Source organism: Clupea harengus, chromosome 21 (genome assembly GCF_900700415.2).
Source record: "Clupea harengus chromosome 21, Ch_v2.0.2, whole genome shotgun sequence".
NCBI lineage: Eukaryota > Metazoa > Chordata > Actinopteri > Clupeiformes > Clupeidae > Clupea > Clupea harengus.
Window position 1 is genome coordinate 3,586,595 of NC_045172.1, and position 18,823 is coordinate 3,605,417.

At 46.0% G+C, this 18,823-nt stretch overlaps 2 protein-coding genes across 2 annotated transcripts; one reads left to right on the forward strand and one right to left on the reverse strand.

Annotated features, from left to right (window-relative positions):
- The first annotated feature begins 1,504 nt into the window (after window positions 1-1,504).
- On the forward strand, window positions 1,505-16,121 carry nup155 (nucleoporin 155). Its single transcript, XM_031558508.2, has 35 exons — window positions 1,505-1,627; window positions 2,298-2,460; window positions 2,644-2,781; window positions 3,077-3,173; window positions 3,285-3,355; window positions 3,452-3,544; window positions 3,777-4,040; window positions 4,434-4,507; window positions 4,595-4,686; window positions 4,929-5,026; window positions 5,467-5,634; window positions 5,809-5,909; window positions 6,313-6,483; window positions 6,735-6,845; window positions 6,970-7,064; window positions 7,281-7,366; window positions 7,470-7,526; window positions 7,846-7,984; window positions 8,080-8,146; window positions 8,422-8,537; window positions 8,759-8,862; window positions 9,188-9,321; window positions 9,645-9,836; window positions 10,069-10,207; window positions 10,353-10,488; window positions 10,839-10,992; window positions 11,315-11,419; window positions 11,620-11,774; window positions 12,107-12,236; window positions 12,383-12,496; window positions 13,001-13,121; window positions 13,744-13,854; window positions 14,390-14,526; window positions 14,662-14,768; window positions 14,878-16,121. Exons 2-35 carry the CDS (start codon window positions 2,319-2,321, stop codon window positions 15,014-15,016), a joined length of 4,158 nt encoding a protein of 1,385 aa, XP_031414368.1. The 5' UTR covers window positions 1,505-1,627; window positions 2,298-2,318; the 3' UTR covers window positions 15,017-16,121.
- Window positions 16,122-16,135: 14 nt separating this feature from the next.
- LOC105893258 (alpha-1D adrenergic receptor-like) lies at window positions 16,136-17,892 on the reverse strand. Its single transcript, XM_012819644.3, has one exon. It carries the CDS (start codon window positions 17,865-17,867, stop codon window positions 16,824-16,826), a length of 1,044 nt encoding a protein of 347 aa, XP_012675098.2. The 5' UTR covers window positions 17,868-17,892; the 3' UTR covers window positions 16,136-16,823.
- Window positions 17,893-18,823: the final 931 nt, after the last annotated feature.

An 18,823-nucleotide genomic window follows, 5' to 3' on the forward strand; every position in this document is an offset into this window, starting at 1 on the left:
TCTCATTTGCTTTCTCATTTGCGGCTTCTTTTGTTTTCATTTCGGTTTCGCATTTAATTTGCAGACGTGGGGATGAACTGTTGGAGGTCACGAGCCTCAAAACCCCGTCAAAGTCTGTGAGCTTCCTCAGGGTAAACAGCCTCTCACTGGTTCCACGCATTTTAAAGTAGCTTGGATGTGGTGAACCCAAATCATACAGGGTTTAGGATCAATTTACAGCTCTCAAAGTTTTTGAAGTTTTGCTGTTTTGTGGATTCATTTGTATACAAATGTAATACTTTTTCAACCTGTATTTTGGGCTAGTTGCTAATCCTCAGCAGACCGGCAGTGGTGGAACAGACATGTAGGGTTATATGTTACCTGGCTGAAACATTGACATTACTTGAGGGGGCCAAAGGGGATTTCATTACTGAACGTTTATGTTTACTACTGTGCATTCATGTGACAAAGCGTCCACCTGATAACCTCTGCAACCTCCTGGTGAACCAGTGACCTATCAGAGGGGTTCGTTCTACAATCAAGTCAGAGCACCGAATTAAGAGCTGTGTGTTTTGAGGGGGGATGGGTCATTTAAAAGGGGAGGATGCAAAGCTTAAAATAAAGAACAAAATCTGTCAAGAAAAGGGGGAACATTTTTGTTTTGGCAGATAGTGTGCATAGGTAAAAAGGGACCTGGTATCCATCAGTCGGGGCAGTAGTCTGCCTGTCAGTCATTTACTGTTAAAGCAATTGCTGACTGTCCCATACAAACACAGTGTGCCATGTTTGTTATGCTTCCTCTTAGGGACTGTAACAAAATCCACCCTCATTCTGTTTCACCCATTTGTTTCTATACTAAAGAAGTACCAAGGAAAACAATCCTCAGGACATGGCCAAGTTATACAGTATGCCAAAGTGCCCTTTAATTTAGCTTCATCCATGTACTTGTCCTCAGACAACCAGTAAAACTTAACCCACATTAAAAAGTCACTTACAGATGTATGAAATATGTGTGTGTGCGAGAGAGTAAGAGAGACTTGTAGCATGTTGAGTTCATGTAAAAGTTGTAGGACCCCAAGTTTTGACTGAACTGGTATAGAAGTTGCAGTAGCATCATAATAGCCTAAACCACTTGTATCTAAACCTTGTTAGAAACTATCCCATCTGATAACAAAGAGAGTTACCGGTAAATTTACCTGAGTTTTGATTACAAAAACTCCAGCCAAAGACTGCAGGTTCTGTCTTACTTATCCTCCTGAAAACACCTGTCACGGAGAAATTGATGTACGAGAGTCTAGTCATTTGTAACACTATGCCGCCACCTCGTGGTAAGAGAAAACTATTTCAGTGATGCACAAGACACATAACAGATATTTAACATTGCCCATCCAGGGACCTGTGTTAAAATGTGATACACTTTTTTTTAATAGTATATCTTGCACGTTTGTTTTGACCCAAAAAGAACACTATGGATACAAGTTAAGTTGTATTTACACAAACTGGCGTAGAACGTCCTTTGTCCGCGCCGGAAGTGCCCACAAAGCTTAGCGGCATGTGGTTGCCTGGCGGGATATATCAGGAATTAAAACGGGAGAAAGTTCACATTTTGTTGTACATACACCGACTGTGTTGGAAATAATTCGTTTGGGTAAGCTGGTACTGAATAAGCTTAGTCAATACTTGAGCATGTCTTCCATATAACACTAACCACACTTACAGATACAGGAGCCCGCGTTTTGTCTGTGAAAGTTATTGGCTAAACATGAGCTAGCGGGTCATTTAGCAAGCTAAGTAGCAAGGTGCACCGGTATTTTTGTAAAACTTCCTTTAACGACATAACTAACCAGTTCTCTGAAAAACTATGAAACCGAGAATGAAGAGATACGTTTGTAAATATTTGTTCAGTTTGTATGTTAGGGTTTACGCTATGAAGTTTTCATAATATTTTGATGCAGGCATGGGAACAGTAGCAAGACAGCTAGCATTCCTTAGCTAACTTAGTAGTTGTAGCTATTATACATTTTGCTAACAGAGCTAGCCAGCTAGACTATTCAGATAAACAACCTAGCTGTTGTGTTTATGTCTGACATCTGTGCGATAATGTACAGGCATTTACCGTTCGACGTTAACATTTAAATGAAAACATTGCTGTCTGAGGACAGGCCTGGCTAGCAACGAAGGTCCTTAGGTTGCCAAGCACATCAGTCAGCTAAGTTTTTTTTGAAGATGTCTCGGTTGAATAAGTACGTTGGTGTACGCATAATGTTACTACTGCCTGGTGTGAAACGCTTCTGACCTGAGACTCTAACCAACCACAGGTGTATCGCGATTTCCCAGAGATGCCTTCTTCAGTGGGCCTTAGCAGCCCCGCTGCTGCCTTGCAGGAGGCTCTGGAGAATGCTGGCCGCCTAACTGACAGACACCTGCAAGAGGACCGTTGCTTTCCCGACCTGTCGGAGCTGCTTAATGTACCAGCACACAGTAAGCGCTGTCACGTTTTCTACTACACTGAATGTTTCATAAATTGCGTGGAATGGTGAACTTTCAGTAAAGTGAATGTGATTCGCTTTAGATAACATTTAGGTAGTGAGAAGGTCCATGTGTGATCGTGTGATTGTGTCTTTCTAAATTTCGCTTCTGATTTATTTCTGATATTTTTGGCAGACATGCCCTCCCTCTCTGGAGTGTCAGACATGGACTACCCGCTGCAGGGTCCAGGGCTGGTCAACGTTCCCAGTTTGCCAGAGCTAAGTCCCTACAAGAGGGTCCCTCTTCCCCCAGAGCTTGTGGAGCAGTTTAGCCGTATCCTTTACTGATCCAACTTGGGATACATAAAATACAATGTTTTTTTGGCTCTGCAGAGACAAAATACATGACCTTGATGTACAGGAAATGACCCTTAGGTGTTGCTCTTTTATCTCAAGAGTGGTCCTTCACACAGAAATGAATTTAGAGTTGTGTTATGGTATCTCTTCATGTGCCATTTCAAGGTTTCTGAAATTCCCAGAAGTAGCAGGGCTCATGTTTGACTGTTTATTTCTTGGGGCTGATTAAGTTTATATTGGTAGCCTTTGAGCCTTAACTCTGAAACCTTCAGATATGCAGTGCAACTGCATGATGGGAGTGTTCCCAGAGATCAGCAGGGCTTGGCTCACAATCGACAACGACATCTTCATGTGGAACTATGAGGATGGGTAAGTGTGCAGTTCTTAAAATAAACCTTTGAATTGTGTGTGTGTGGGTGGGCATGGACCTATATGCCTTTGTTTTTATTTGTGTGTATATGTTTCATCTTGTTTTTTTAGGGGAGATGTAGCCTATTTTGATGGCCTGAGTGAAACGATCCTATCTGTAGGGCTGGTTAAGCCAAAGCCAGGTGAGCCACTCAGCCTTCTGTGCAGACTAACTCATTCAGTGGATCTTCCAGTGGTGAGAGCAGTGCACCTGATTCCTGTTACTTGATACTCTGCAGGGATATTCCAGCCACACATCCATTTCCTGTTGGTGTTGGCTACTCCTGTGGATGTGGTGATCCTGGGCCTCAGCTTCCCCAAGAATCAGTCCGGTGAGCCTCTAGACATGTCATGAACCTAGGGGCCCTGGAGGCCTGCCATCCTAGCATCTAGCCTCTGAGAAGCTGACAGGGCAAAGTGACACTAAACTAGCCCCTTCTTTGAACCAACCAACCATCTCTCTCTCTCTCTCTCTCTCCTTCCTCTCTCTCTCTCTCTCTCCTTCCTCTCTCCTCTCTCTCTCTCTCTCTCTCTCTCTCTCTCTCTGTGTTTCCCCTCCCTCAGCACTGAATGACAGCCTGTCTGGAGCAATGCAGCTGCTGCCCGACCCCCTTTACTCCATCCCCACTGACAACACCTACCTGCTGGCCATCACCTCCACCCAGCAGGGCCGCATCTTCATGGCGGGCCGCGACGGATGCCTGTACGAGGTGGCCTACCAGGCGGAGGCGGGCTGGTTCAGCCAGCGCTGCCGGAAGATCAACCACTCCAAGAGCAGCCTGTCCTTCCTGGTGCCCTCTGTGCTGCAGTTCTCTTTCTCCGAGGATGGTGAGGCTCGCACGGACTCTCTCCTACATGTGGCCTTTGCCTGGTCCCAAGCAGTCCTGCCTCTGCTTTATTCATGAACCTGATTGCTCTGGCCCCCAGGGATTGGGTCTATGCGCTGTCCACTCCCACTGAGCCACTGTTGTCTTTTGACCTGCCAGCTCACTGTCATCTGTGTTCTGCTGGACAATGTTGGTGTTCAGTAGGTTAGATAAATCAGAATTTTAGTCATGTTTGCTGTTCTGACAATGTATGCTTTTGGTTTTCCTCATGTTTGGCTTTCAGTGAATGTGTGCCTAATCATGTTTTGGTATACTGACTTTGATTCTGATGACTAGCCTTACAAACCACAGTGAACATGTTCAATAGTGTTGGTCTTCTTTGGTGTTTCTCCAGATCCCGTAGTCCAGATTGCCATAGATGACTCGCGCAATACCCTGTACACGCGCTCAGAGAAGGGGGTTCTGCAGGTGGGATCACTGTTCAATCGTGCCTCTTTTACAAGAGAACTGTGAATGGTTTCTGTTATAAATCCCGCATGTGTGTGCATGTTGTAGGTTTATGACCTTGGAATTGATGGACAGGGAATGAGTCGCGTGGCAGCCATGTCCCAGAATGCTGTTGTGGCAGCCGCCGGAAACATTGCCAGGTTGGTCTACGAACACACACACACACAGTTGTCAAACAAAAATGTTATAGAATATAGAATATTCCACAATATTTATGTTCATATTATGCATTTGATGAGTTGCTTTGGATGTTGGTCCACTCCTGCACATGTTCCAACCGCTTGGTCTCTGCACATGGTTGCCAGGTCCCTGGGTCTTTTCTGTTTTCTCAACTGCATCTGTTTTTTATGTTGCTAAACTGGCCCTTTGTTACTTTTTCCAGGACCATCGACCGTTCTGTCTTTAAACCCATCGTCCAGATTGCTGTGATTGACAGATCAGAATCTTCAGACTGCCATCTGCTGGCTGTCAGTCATGCTGGTAAGGTCCTCATTGCAGTTTTGCACCGATTCAAGGACAATACAGACATTTAATTGTCAAGTTCAATATTACCATCTACAGAGTAATCCATTTTCAAGCATTGGTAATATACTGTTTGCTTAAACTTGGTGGTGCAAAAAATCACATTAGTGCCTTGCAAAAGTATTCACCCAGTTTTCTGATTTTGTGTGCCTTACAACCTGGAATTAAAATGGATGTTTGGGGGTTTGTATGCACACCTTTCACTCCACTAATTTGGACTACTTGGTGTAATTCCATTACTTAAAAAAAGTATATTTAAATTACAGTCTGTAATGCAACAAATAGTAAAAACTCCAGGGGTGGTGGGAACGTTTGCAAGGCTGTGAATGCTGTTGGTTTGTTTGAAAAGGGTATTGATGGAGACTCACCTGTTGGTTGCTTTGTTCCTTTCTTCACAGGTGTTCGCCTCTACTTCAGCACTACTCCCTTTGCTCCACCCAGCGCCAAGCACGCCTCCGCCCGGCCCAGTCTGCTGGCGCTGGTCCACGTCCGTCTCCCGCCAGGCTTTTCTGCCTCCTCCACCCTGCAGAAACCCGCTAAAATCCATAAGGCCCTCTACAGGAAAGGTACTGCTGCTCTGCCACGCTCTCTTCCATCCCAGAAGTCCTTTTGGTTCCATGTGTAGCCCTACACCTGTTATAGCTCTTCTCTTCTGTAAAACCCCACTGCCAACGAGAGTTCCCCCTGTGTTGTGAAATGTTTTTGGTCTCACACCCTGTCTGGTCCTCTTTGTTGGCTAGGAGTGCTTCTTATGGCGGCGTCAGAGACTGAGGACAGTGATGTCCTCTGGTGCATCAACCACGACTCTTTCCCCTTCAAGAAGCCCCTGATGGAGGCCCAGGTGAGCTACTCGGGCAATACAGGCTAGATGTGCGTGCCATGATCATTAGAGCATGATCTAAACCTCAGTCAGTCTGAAGTTTGAGTAAGTTGAAGTAAACTAATGTTATGATGTACGGTGAAGATTTAGTGTCTTCATTCTGCGTCATATATAGAATTAGATATTACATAAAGGATGGATCACAAGCATACTTAAAGATAAATATGTTAGGATAAAAAGGATTAATATGTTACACATTTTTGTTTTAAGGAGCACACAATATAGTAGTGATTAGTTTAGTTAATCAGGAATTGATCTATTAGAATGTTTGTTCTAATACAATGTTTGTTTAATTGCTCAAGTGTTGTGTTGTCATTGTTGACTTGTAATTGTGATGAGGGTGTGTTTCTTCTGTTGTCCGTAGATGATGTCTGCGGTGGACGGCCACTCATGGGCACTGTGTGCCATAGAGGAGGAGCCTGCGCCAAAGATGGTCACGGCCCTCAACAAGGACCTGGTGCCCCTCACCGCCTCACCTGTGGTGGTCCAGCAGCACAACATCCCCCCAAGCAAATTTGTGCTCCTCTCCGCTAAGGTGCAGACACTCTCCTCACCCTCTGACCACCAACTTTGTGGTGTGTGTGTGTGTGTGTGTGTGGCATATGTATGTTTATTTAGACCGTGGACTAGTGCCAGAGGCTGGTTGATGTCTGTGTTTGTTGTTGTGTTTTTGCTTGTGGAGTGTGTGCATGTGACCTGAAGGTGTGGTGGCACGGCCTTGGTCTTTTTTTTCCTGTGTGTATCCATCTAAGTTTCTCCTCACTCTGGTCTTTCTCCCCTATGCAGGGCAGTCACATCTTCCACAAATTGCGACCTGTGGACCAACTACGCCATCTGCTGGTTAGCAGCGGCGGTGGTGAGAGCGAGGAGATTGAGCGCTTCTTCAAGCTGCACAGGGTAAGTGCATGTCACCTTTCAATCAGTTCACCTTCACTCATTCCTCCCACCACCTTCTTCCTCATAGTGTTATAACTCAGGAAGCAAAAGCAATTATGTCTATCCATCTCTTTCTCTCCCTCAGGAAGAGCAGGCATGTGCTACAGGTCTGATTCTAGCCTGCTCCAGTGCAGCCTGTGACAGAGAGGTGTCCATATGGGCTACGCGTGCCTTCTTCAGGTGTGTGTGTGTGTGTGTGTGTGTGTGTGTGTGTGTGTGTGTGTGTGTGTGTGTGTGTGTGTGTGTGTGTGTGTGTGTGTGTGAGAGAGAGACATATCAGAAGAGGTATTTAACGACAATATGACCGTATACCTCCTGTATGGAGTTATTTGTATGCCTGCATTGTAGAATATAAGGGGCTTCAAGGCTAATCTTTGATGTGTGTTTTCAATGCAGGTACGGAGGAGAGGCTCAGATGCGCTTCCCCTCCTCTCTGGCTGCTCCCAGTAATGTGGGCCCGCTGATGGGCTCCCCTATGCCAGGTACACTCCCTCCTTCCCCCCATCCTAACCGTAGTGTGTAGCTCTGCCTGCTGTGTGTTTCCCTCTCTCCCACTCACCTCCAACTCATCCGTTGTCTTCGTAGGATCTCCAGGGCCTATGGGCAGCTCGCTCCCAAGCTTCTTAGCCACCCCTGCCCCAGGTAGTCCTCTAGGCCTCTCTTTCTCTCTCTCTTTCTCTTTCTCCTTTCCTGTCCTTCCACCCCTCAGATGACCTGACTGGTGACTCCTCAGCTACTGACATGTTGTGAACTAGCAGAACTCGTGCTGTGTTGAGCTCCTAAAAGAGTTCATGTACTGTCCTGTCCATCTAACTCTCCCTTCTTCTTTTCATGCTCCATGCTGAAATAGTTTCCGTCCGCCTTTAAGACTAATCCATTCTTTGGTAGATCCACTTCTGGCTCTTGTGTCAAGTCTGTTGTGTTCAGTGCAAGGTGTGCAGTAACTTTTGTGTGTGTTCAGGTATGCCTGTGATGGCGTCCACCCCATATATGCCCATGGGTGTTGGGAGCGTTCCTGTTTCCACAGTTACATCTGGGCCTGAGGTCATCTTTTCTGGCAAACACAATGGCATCGCCATCTATTTTACCCGTATACTAGGGTGAGCTGACCTCTTTCTATCTGTAAATCAATCCATCAGTCTATCTAATGTATTTCTGCTGTTAAGACATTGTTTCCTGTACTGTTTATTCTCAGTAATCTTTGGGATGGCAGCATGGCGGTTGAGACATCCATCAGTAAAGGAAACCAAACCGTCAGTATTGTAAGCATCACTTTACCTTGGACTCGACATGTTACAGACACCTGCATTTTCTCTAAATCACAGCACTGTTTAGCTGCTTGTTCACAACCAGACATGGCAGTAAAGATGTGATCCTAAGAAAATGTATCTTCAGTAAATGTATTTGTAGTGCTATTTTATATTTTTGGGTGGCACACTTTATGGGAACCTTTGTGTGCATTAGAGCATTAGCTAGTGGGCTAGTGTTTGCCTGTGTGTTGAGAGTGGTCATGTGTTCATGGGGTGCCTTTGCTCAGATGGAGAGCTCTGCCAGCTCTGCTGATCTGGAGGCCGTGCTGCTGGAGCTCCGGGGACTGAAAGAGTTCCTGGACAAGAACTCTCAGTTCAGTCCTAACTCACTGGGGACTCCTAGGTAGGACATCCCCTCCCCTCTCTTCTCTTCTCTTCTCTTCTCTTCTCTTCCCTTCCCCTATCCTCATTGTTTGCTTCCCTCCTCTCCACTGTCGTCCCTGCCCCCTCCCTTCCAGTCATCACTCTCTCGTTCTTCCTGTGCTTGTTCTTGTTCTTATTGTTGTCCTTGGCGCTTTGTGTAACCGTACAAGTTCTCTGATTGGCTGTTCTCTCTCTTGGCAGTTTCAGTTCTCCAGCCAACCTGCAGCAGAGGCTGATGGGAGTGATGCGTCCAGACGGGGCCATCTCCCATCAGGCCCAGCAGGAGCTCCAGAGGAAGTCCCACAGTAGGTCCCACCAGCCTGCCTCTCTCTCTCACACACACACACACAAACCTTCTGCCCCACGTATAAAGCATAGGCAGGATGTGATCCCCTGCAAATGAACATTAGAATGAAAAAGATGCTCAGACATTTGAAGCTGGCATTGAATTTCAGCCTTTGGAATCTCTTTGGAATGTAGTGAAAAGCTGCAACTAAACAATCAACCTCTTCTCAGGTTGTGTTGTTCTATGGTGTTGTGTGTCCATATTGTATTATAATACCCATGTGTGTTGATGGTGCTATGATTGTAATGATCTGTTATAATGAGTGTGTGTGTGTGTGTTTGCAGCGGAGGCCCAGGCCTGTGAGAAGGCGTCCCTGCAGGGTATTCAGCAGCTGGTTCACCGCTGCTTCCAGACGCTGGCCCTGTGGAAGCTGCTGTGTGAGCACCAGTTCAGCCTCATCATCGCAGAGCTGCCAAAGGTCAGAGGTCACCTTTACACCCAAATGTGCTTTTGTCTTTCCCTGTGCTTATGAGAGGGTCTGGTGGCACCTCACTCTGATATTCACTCGTGTGTTTCCATGCGTACCGTTTTGTTTGCTCCCTCTTCTCTTCTGTGTGTATGTACTGTTACTGTCCCATGTGCCTTTCCTCATGCATCTCCTTCCACAAATGTATATTGTGTCTAATATTAGGTTTGCTTTAAGACGTGTGTGTGTGTGTGTGTGTGTGTGTGTGTGTGTGTGTGTGTGTGTGTGTGTGCGCGCATCCATCCATCCTCACCTCAGTGTTTGTGTTGTCCCAGGACTTCCAGGAGCAGATGAAGGGCATCAGCTTTAAGGAGGTGGTAACGCGCGGGCGAGAGCTGACCGGCGCCCTTATTACAGCCCTCATAAACGTCTACATCAAAGACAGCGCCTCAGTGGACCCCATCAGCGCCCACCTGAGGGACATCTGCCCCCTCCTCTACAGCAGCGATGACAGCATCTGCTCCAAGGTACCACCACCATCTCTGTGTGTGCAGGAAGGAGGGCGCGTGGTCGGATTAATCCATGCATTTATTTCCTAATGTCTGTTTTTTTAATTATTATTATTTATTTATTTATTTATTTATTATTTTGGCTTTTGTTACTTGAGTGTCAGTTTTTTTTTTTTTTTTGTACAAGCTTGTGTTCCTGTTGGTGTGTGTGTGTGTGTTGCATTAACCCATTCCTGCTTCTCCCTCCCAGGCGAATGAGCTGCTGCAGGGCTCCAGGCAGCTGCAGAATAAGACGGAAAGAGAGCGCGCTCTCAAAGAGTCCCTCCGTCTCTACCAGCTCATCAGCCACAACACAGACCTGCCACTGGTTTGCTCCCAGTACCGCCAGGGTAAGATCTCACACACACAGATATCACCATCTAGGTGTCTGCTCATAAAGCCGTCAAAGTGACTGCACTCACCTTGATGGGAGTTTTGTCAGTTGTTCTGGCTCTGCTCCTGTTCTGAGTTGGTTCTGTATCTCTCTCTGTTTAGTGCGGTTCTACGAGGGTGTGGTGGAACTCTGTCTGACTGCAGCAGAGAAGAAGGACCCCCAGCGGCTGGGCCCCCACTTCTACAGGCACGGGGAGCCGGAGGAGGACGTGGCCGGCCAGCTGGCCTTCCAGGAGAGGTGAGGCGCTCTGCTACTCTCTCTCACACTACACTGTGGACGGGACTTGTTGGTTGTTTCCCCACGCAGCATTTAAAAAAAAAAAAAAAGACCTATGACTGGTACACTGAAGCATTGAGAGCATTAGGCAAGTGTGTGGGTGTTTTGTCTTGACTGTTTTATTCCCGGCATTGTAGAATGTCTATGAATGTGTACCTGAGTTTACACAGGCCAGAGTGAGTGTGGTGTTTAGCTCGCCTGTGAGTAGTAGTTAGCTCGTATAGCTTACTGTGTGAGTGTGTTTGCACCATAGTTTTTAGGCCAGATCAGTGTTTGCCTGTTCTGAGTGAATTCTTTGCCCTCTCCCCCAGGCTGCTGTGTTACAAGTGTGTGACGGACACCATGCAGGATCTGGTGAACCAGAGCAAAGCTGCACCACAGTCCCCAAGCGTCCCCAAACAGCCCGGGCCCCCAGTCATGACGTCTGACCCCAACATGCTGAGTAACGAAGATGCAGCCAATCACGTGAGTAGAAGCCAAGTCTGGAAATGGTTAAGGAGCAATATTGCTAGTGTACGCTAACGATAAATCTGTATTAAGCAGTTATATTAAAGAGAAATGTCATACAACCTAAAATACCTCAACTTAAGAAATGATCTAGTATGATATCTAATATGATCTTTTTTTAAATGTAAAATGTATTCCAAACAAAAACTCTGTCAAGACTGTGCTCTCCTCCTGCTGGTTCAAGTTGGTAAGAGGTCAAACTCCTATGCGTTGTGAGGTACTGAATGTTCCAGATATCTATTGAATTGTCTTTCTAGTAAAGCATGCTTTCTGTGTGCAGTTTGAGCAGATGCTTGGCCTGGCTCAAAGGTCTCAAGATGAGCTGTTCCACATCGCCCTCTACAACTGGCTCATCCAGGCAGACCTCACCGACAAGCTGCTGGAGGTAAGGGTCTGGGTAGCAGTGTCATATGGAGTTAGTACAGCTCTGCTGAATTGGCACCAGGCCATGGGTTACTGGTTGATTAGTGCTGTCTGACTGTCTCAAGACGTGTGTATTCTCAACTCTGACAAGCCTCTTTTTCTTTTACTTTGGAGTTCAACATTAGTATGACCGTGTTCTGACGTCCTCCTTTTGTCTGACAGGTGAACTCTCCCTACCTTGAGGATCACCTGATGCACATCATCAAACAAGACCTGAACAAAGTACGCAACATGGACCTGCTGTGGCGCTATTACGAAAAGAGCCGCAACTTTGGCAAGGCAGCCCACGTCCTGGCCCGGCTTGCAGACATGCACAGGTACGATGAAATAAAACACACACACACACACACACACACACACACACACAAGGATGCCTCGCTACAGGGGTATGTAAACAATAGGCAACATGCAGACGCAGGCTTTAAGTGACCGGTGTCTCTGACTGAGACACATGCATAGCCATTGTAAGTGGAAGTGGAGATGATCAGCAACTCTGCTGTGTCTTCATTAACCCATATGCACTCACAAACCTTTAGTCATGGACAGCACAATTTGTGGTTTTTAAGTGAAATCAAGTTTCAAGTTGTTTTGGTGAAGAAGCGCTCTGAGGTGTTCATGTTTGTCTATGTTTGTTTGTTTGTGCCCTCAGCACAGAGATCTCTCTGAGACAGAGGCTGGAGTACATCTCCAGGGCCATCCTCTCAGCCAAGAGTTCGTCCTGCACCTCCTCCCAGGGGGCCGACGGCGAGTTCCTGCATGAGTTGGAGGAGAAGATGGAGGTGAGATGCCACACCACTGCACCGCCTCCGTCTTTCACAGTCTCTACCCTTACACTAGCCACCCAGCCAGTATATCAAAGTTAATTTATGTAGTTGCTGTGTCGATCCTAATTCTAATGTGGTGCCTGTGTTCCCTCATGGTGTAGGTTGCTCGGATCCAGGTTCAGATCCAGGACATGCTGAGCAGACGCCACTCTCAGCATCCTTCAGCGCAGGCTGCCATTGCCCAACTTGATTCAGAGCTGATGGACATCACCAAGGTAATAAGACTTGAACTACAGCCATGGCCAAAAAATGGATATCCCTATCAAAGACTCCCCTCCTGTATGAGTGCGATAATGAGGATCTGTCATGTTGTAGTCACCTTTCCTATCTATCTTCTATCTATCTACAGTGGAACAAAACACATACCACATTATGCCCTTTCTTTGCTGCGTCACTGTAACCCTGTTGAAAGGCAATGTTTTCACTAACAGTTCAGTTTCATCGTTAGGCCTTAAACTAATTTTATACATAGTTTTATAGCATAATTCCAACCAAGTTTGTTGTCGGGATTTTAGCTAAAATAATATCCTAAGAAATTAAATAAAATCCTAAAATGGTGACATGAACCATTTTGTCGCAAATTAAAGAAAAATATAAACATATTTGGAAGTATTTGCTGTTTTGCTTAACTCATTGTGGGACTATGGCCACTCATAATGATGGGCATAGCCCTCTGCATGGCTAAGTGTCATCATCCTTTTCCATTTTGTGTTGGTCAGCTTTACGGGGAGTTTGCTGATCATTTCCATCTGTCTGAGTGCAAGCTGGCCATCATCCACTGCGCCGGCCACTCCGACCCCATCCTGGTGCACTCGCTGTGGCAGGAGATCATGGAGAAAGGTCAGTACTCATGGGAGACGTCAGAGGCACAGCCTGAGTACTTGTAGCTTTCTTGAGAACATCCCAGCATCTGCCTGTACTCTGTCCTTAAGATTTGACTTCAGTGTAAATAACATAAAGGCAGGCATATCCTGGAGGTCTACACTCAGATGTAGGGCTGAACGCTAAATTGCATTTGCGATAAAATCGCGATATGATAAAACGCGATTTTCTAACCACAACGTGAGAGAGAGAGAGAGAGAGAGAGAGAGAGAGAGAGAGAGAGAGAGAGAAGAGAGAGAGAGAGAGAGAGAGAGAGAGAGAGAGAGAGAGAGAGAGAGAGAGAGAGAGAGAGAGAGAGAGAGAGAGAGAGAGAGAGAGAGAGAGAGAGAGAGAGAGAGAGAGAGAGAGAGAGAGAGAGAGAGAGAGAGAGAGAGAGAGAGAGAGAGAGAGAGAGAGAGAGAGAGAGAGCGAGCGCTCTTGTGATGTGCATCTCGTCTGGTGGGCGTCCTCTAGATAGAGGTGTTACATGACTGATGATTCCTCTAATGCCGGCTGCATGCAGACCTGCACACGGGGCTTGATGAATAAGTGATGAGCAGGAGTGACATGGCAGGTGTGCATTTTCTCTGTTGTTTTGCAGAGCTGGTTGACAGCTCAGCCATGAGCCCAGCCGACCGCATGAGGGCCCTCAGTCTGAAGCTGGTGTCTCTGGGAAAGACGTACGCTGGGACGCCGCGCTATTTTCCACTAGGTATGATCCTGTCTCCCCTTCCTCCTCACACACACACACACGGTTATAGGTAGCTTTCTACTTTTCCTTTTTTTTAATCCTCAGTCATAGCCCCCACCCACACTCACAATCACACACTAATTGACATACTGGCCATCCAGCCCCACCCTCTGTCCTGTTCTCCTGTGGTTGTCCTTGTGGTTCCACTGGAGGGTCTCTCGACTCTGCTCTGCTCAGGCATGATTGCATAATTGCTCCTCCAGAAGGCCCTCGGCCAGCCTGAGCACGTCTACTCCAGCTCAGCCCAGCTGCTCACAGGCCTCTGGGATCCGATGACTGCAGGGCTCGTCATCACTTCAAAGAGAAAATAGCCTTTCAGCATATTACCAACAGCTTGCCATTTTGATGTATCTATGAACAAAAAGCCTGCTTTCACCAGCTGCATCACAGTCTTATGTCCCACAGTCTCAAATATTCATGCATGTCCACATTACATTCATATTGCTGTCATTTACATTCCCAGCATTAATTGTGTGTGTATGTGTATTTGATTCAGAGTTCCTGGTGAAGTTCTTGGAGCAGCAGGTGTGTGGTCTGGGCTGGGACGTTGGCTTCGTCACCTTCACCATGCTTGAGATCGGAGTGCAGCTGCCTCGCCTACTGGAAGTCTACGACCAGCTCTTCAAAACCAGGGTATGGCTCTTAGCCCCCAGACATCCAGATTAGCTTAACACATGCCTGCCACTACATGTGATCTTTTTAAGAGCATATCTAAAGAAACTTCCTCCCTCACACATTCTCTGTCTGTCTCTTTCCCCTCGTCCTCAGGATCCATGCTGGCAGCGTCTAAAGAAACCGCTGCATCTGGTGGAGTGCATTCATGTGCTGCTCTCAGGCTATGTGGATGACCCTAGTCGGGTGCCCACCTACGACAGGTAACCCACTCCTTAACAGAACTCACACACACACACTTACACACTCTGTTTTTGTTTCCTTGTCTGTTCTGCTCTTTTAACCTTCTGTGTCTCTCTCCCTTCCCCCCAGGCGGAGGTTCACCAACGTGTGTCTGGACAACATCTGCGGTTACCTTGTGGAGCTGCAGTCTCTGAGCCCTAATGCTGCCCTTCAGCAAATCATAGGCAACTTCAAATCTCTCCAGGCCAAGCTGGAGAAGGTGCACTGAGCACCCAGTCAGTCTGGGTCAAGTGTGCTGGTCAAGAAGCTCTTATGAACTGAAATCATAGCCCAAATCTCTTACATTTTGCTGTGTGTGCATTTATTTACCTCTTTCAAATGGCTGATATATTTTTGGAATTTGTCCCACAAGCGGATAGATTTTGTGGTACCTCTGGACAAGTGTGCATCCTCAGGATCTTTGCCCACAGCATCGTCTGTGCTTGTGCTGAGGCTTGCATTCCCTTCTGTGTGTAAACCACAAAGCATCTACTACATTTTAACTCAGAAAATACAATATATTGTGCCATCAAGGAATAAATTAAGGTGCTTCACTTTTGCCTGGAAGACATGAGTGTCTGTCCTGTACTGAAGATGGGACTGTTTGTCAGGGGTCTGCTGTGTGGATGGACACGGAAGGGAGCAAAAATCCAACCTTTGCCACATCTATTGGTTTCTACTGCTGGTGGGACATCTAAGATAACAAGAAGTTAAATCAGAACAGACGTTTAACCGTGTGCGTGTGTGAGCGAGTGAGCAAGAGTGAGTGAGAGGAAGTGTGAAGCTTATTTAAGTTGTAAAAGTATGTGGATCTGTAAACACTGTCCTATTAAAAAACAAGCCTGTGTGTCTGATCAGTGAGATGAATGCATGAAAATATGGGTGTGTTTCATAATCCCATAATTTCAGTTTTACTGTTTTCTCAGAAGAATGGAGTTTAAACTTCTTTTGCCGGTAGTACAGCCTGGGTAAAGAGATAGTACTGGCCTGTTTTTGTCGACTAGTCCTCAGACCCTACAAGATAAAGGATTTCTCTCTCCTAAAGGTCTTTGCAAATATGATTTTTTGGTCTGGTTGTCAAGTGGGTCTTACTCCACTCCGATGCTAAGGTGATGTGCACTTCACTGAAGAATGTATTTCTACCGATCTAAAAAAAAGACTAAAGCAGACTTTGTATTCATACATTGGTCTGCACTGAATTTTTATATCTGACAAATGTTTTTTTTTTTTTTTTACATAATGTGTCAAAGAAAACTTTGAATTACGTTTTGTGTTCTAATCTTTGTATGCTGGTGGTGAAGAAGAATAAATTAAATTCTGATCATACTGAAACATTTCAAAAACCGTTAATATATTTGTTTAAGCAGTGTCTGGGGTGACCAGTATTTCGTTTTAATGCCCTTGCTTTGTCCTCTTGGACCTGTCAGATCTAGTAGAGTTGTAATGGGAAAATTACTTGTGTCCCACTTGATTTTGTTGACGCAATTTCTCTTAATTGTCATCGTGCCCAGAGGTAAGGCTTCCCTGAATCCATTTGTTCATAATTGAGCAGTGAACAGGGGAACACTTAGTGAACCTGTTTACAAAGAAGCAATTTAGAAATGAGCCCCTGCCAAATACATCTATGATGACACCAGTGTTTAGCACATACAATTCTTGATCTCAAACCTCATATTAACTTTTTTATTATTATTTTGATTCTCAAGCACAGTAAATCTAAGAAATTCTGATCCATCTTGCAGCACACTCTTTGCAGAAATGAGCTTCTCCCCATACAGGTGTGATGGTAACCACATTCTGGAGCATACTGCAATTTATGCACATTTTTTCCCTATAAAATAAAATTGACGTTAAAATCAGTTATATTTAACAGCTGTTTCTCAGGCACATGGAAATGGCCCAAAAAATATCTCGGAAGATATACATCACTCTACATGACAGTATATTACATACAACCATGAGTTTTGCTCAGTGCTGTGTGAACACAGTCCTACACGCACTGGAGCACTGATCCTCAGCTTATGGCCATGTCCAGCTCACCGTCTGCAGGTACAGTTGAGTTTCTTCACCCCGTACAGGAAGATGTAGGGGATGATGCAGGTGTAGGACGCTGCAATGTAACTGGCCACCTCCACCACCACCTCCGATGTCTTAACACTGCTGGTGATGCGGAGGAGCAGGTGTGTGAGCCAACACACCAGGAACACAGAGGCCACAGCCACCACACTCTTGGCTGCCCGCACCTGGCCACTGGGACCGGGGCTGCTTTTCACCTGTGCTTTGGGTGTTACCTGAGGTTGCTGTTGGACAGCACCCGGTTGAACTCCATTGTAAACGGTGAGTGAACCTTGAGCTGCCTGAGAGTTGGAGCCCTGTGGTTCTTGGCCCGGGACAGTCGGATGTGGTGCTTCTTGTTGTGGCTTGTCCGGTGATGGCTCAACTGCTCCAGCTCCTATTCCTGTGATGCGCTGCTGATTCTGCAAGAGAGTGACCACGATCTGGATGCTGGCAAAGACAATGCCAGCAATAGGAAGAGCATTTGCCAAACTTAGATACAGGATCTCATAGATTTGGTGGGCAGTGGGAGAAGGAAAGTTGTCTATGCAGTCTGCCTCATCTCCTTCCTCCAGGCCTACAAAGATTATATGGGGTATGCTGAAGACGATGGCCACCATCCAGCTTCCTCCCAACAGAGCAGCAACCAGACGCAGGTTGTCCAAGCGGATTGGAGCCCCTCCACGCTTCAGGGAGCCCACCAGTTTCTGGTACCAGAACACACTGATGAAGAGGGTGGAGAAGATGCTGCTGGTCTCTGACAGGTCAGCACAGAACCGGAAGATTCGGCAATAGGTCAGACCCATGAACCAGCGGCCAGCAAAGTCAGCCATGGTGTCAGGCAGATCTACCATGTAGTTGGTGATGAGGTTGGACACAGCCAGATTGATAAAGAGGGCATCGTTAGTCTTCAGCTGAGACTTGGATCCTGGTAATGAGCTAAAGGCTAACCAGTTGTTACCCACTATACCCAGTAAGCACATAATACCTCTGGCGAAGGACTCGACCCACTCCACTGCATCCATTCTTCAGCTTGATGGATTGCACTCTTCTGGTATTAGTGCAACTGTGAGCAGGTTATGTAGTATTTATGTGGTCACCTACCGGGGACATGCTATATAGGCTTCAGTCTCTACATCATCAGTAGCATGAAACCACACCCAGCAAGGACAAAAAGTCATCCCTGATGACATGGGATACTCACTGTTTAACTGGTAAGGAAACTTTTTTTTAAATAAATGTTTTCATTGAGTGATCAGTATGTGACGTGCATGATTCATTATTTAATTAATTCATTTCCATATCTTCTATTACCTTACACAATTGGTGGAAATAAACTTAAGGAAGGCAGGTATAGGTGTGGTTGGCGTCCTCTATGCATCAACTAGAAAAAACACAAGGTACGTCAACGTCAGTAAGTAACTGTCCTGTTTGAGTTACCAGGCAACGCTGTAGCTTCCCTGCGAGGGAGGTGCACCATAGAGTCAGAGCGCTCTCCGAGTCCGGAAGCGGGCTGCAGTGGTAACATGTGTGCAGAGGTATTCCCAGTATTTCATGGTAACTGTTCCTGCAGATTTCATGCTATTTGGGGACTACCTGTAGAAATTGAACTGCACTATTCAAGTTGATTGCTGTGTAGCTGGCATTGTTGTGTCAAGGGCAGTTAGTGACTCCTGTTGCTCATGTAGATCATATGTTATGGCTATATAAAGGTTGGTTCAGTAGTTCCATTCAACTAAGCATGCACTGTTGATAATATCATATTTAAATGTAGCCTACATACATTATACAGGTTTGTAATTTTTTTAGGTATATTTTTGCTATCTCATTATAATATCTTTAAATTAATTTTGTCCAGCGAAGGACAGATAAACAAACCTATTGTTCGCACTAGCTGCCAATAGTGAATCGCTATGTCATTTTGTGATCTGGGTCTGAAACCCATACAAAATGTGAGAACAGATTTGACAGCAGGTTGTCA

Excerpts from the sequence above, each read along its gene's own strand:
- nup155 (XM_031558508.2), top strand. The coding sequence starts at position 2,319 with ATGCCTTCTTCAGTGGGCCTTAGCAGCCCCGCTGCTGCCTTGCAGGAG. Across the intron at positions 3,356-3,451 it reads GCTGGTTAAGCCAAAGCCAG|GGATATTCCAGCCACACATC; the intron begins GTGAGCCACTCA and ends GATACTCTGCAG. Across the intron at positions 14,527-14,661 it reads ACCAGCTCTTCAAAACCAGG|GATCCATGCTGGCAGCGTCT; the intron begins GTATGGCTCTTA and ends CCTCGTCCTCAG.
- LOC105893258 (XM_012819644.3), bottom strand. The coding sequence starts at position 17,867 with ATGGATGCAGTGGAGTGGGTCGAGTCCTTCGCCAGAGGTATTATGTGC.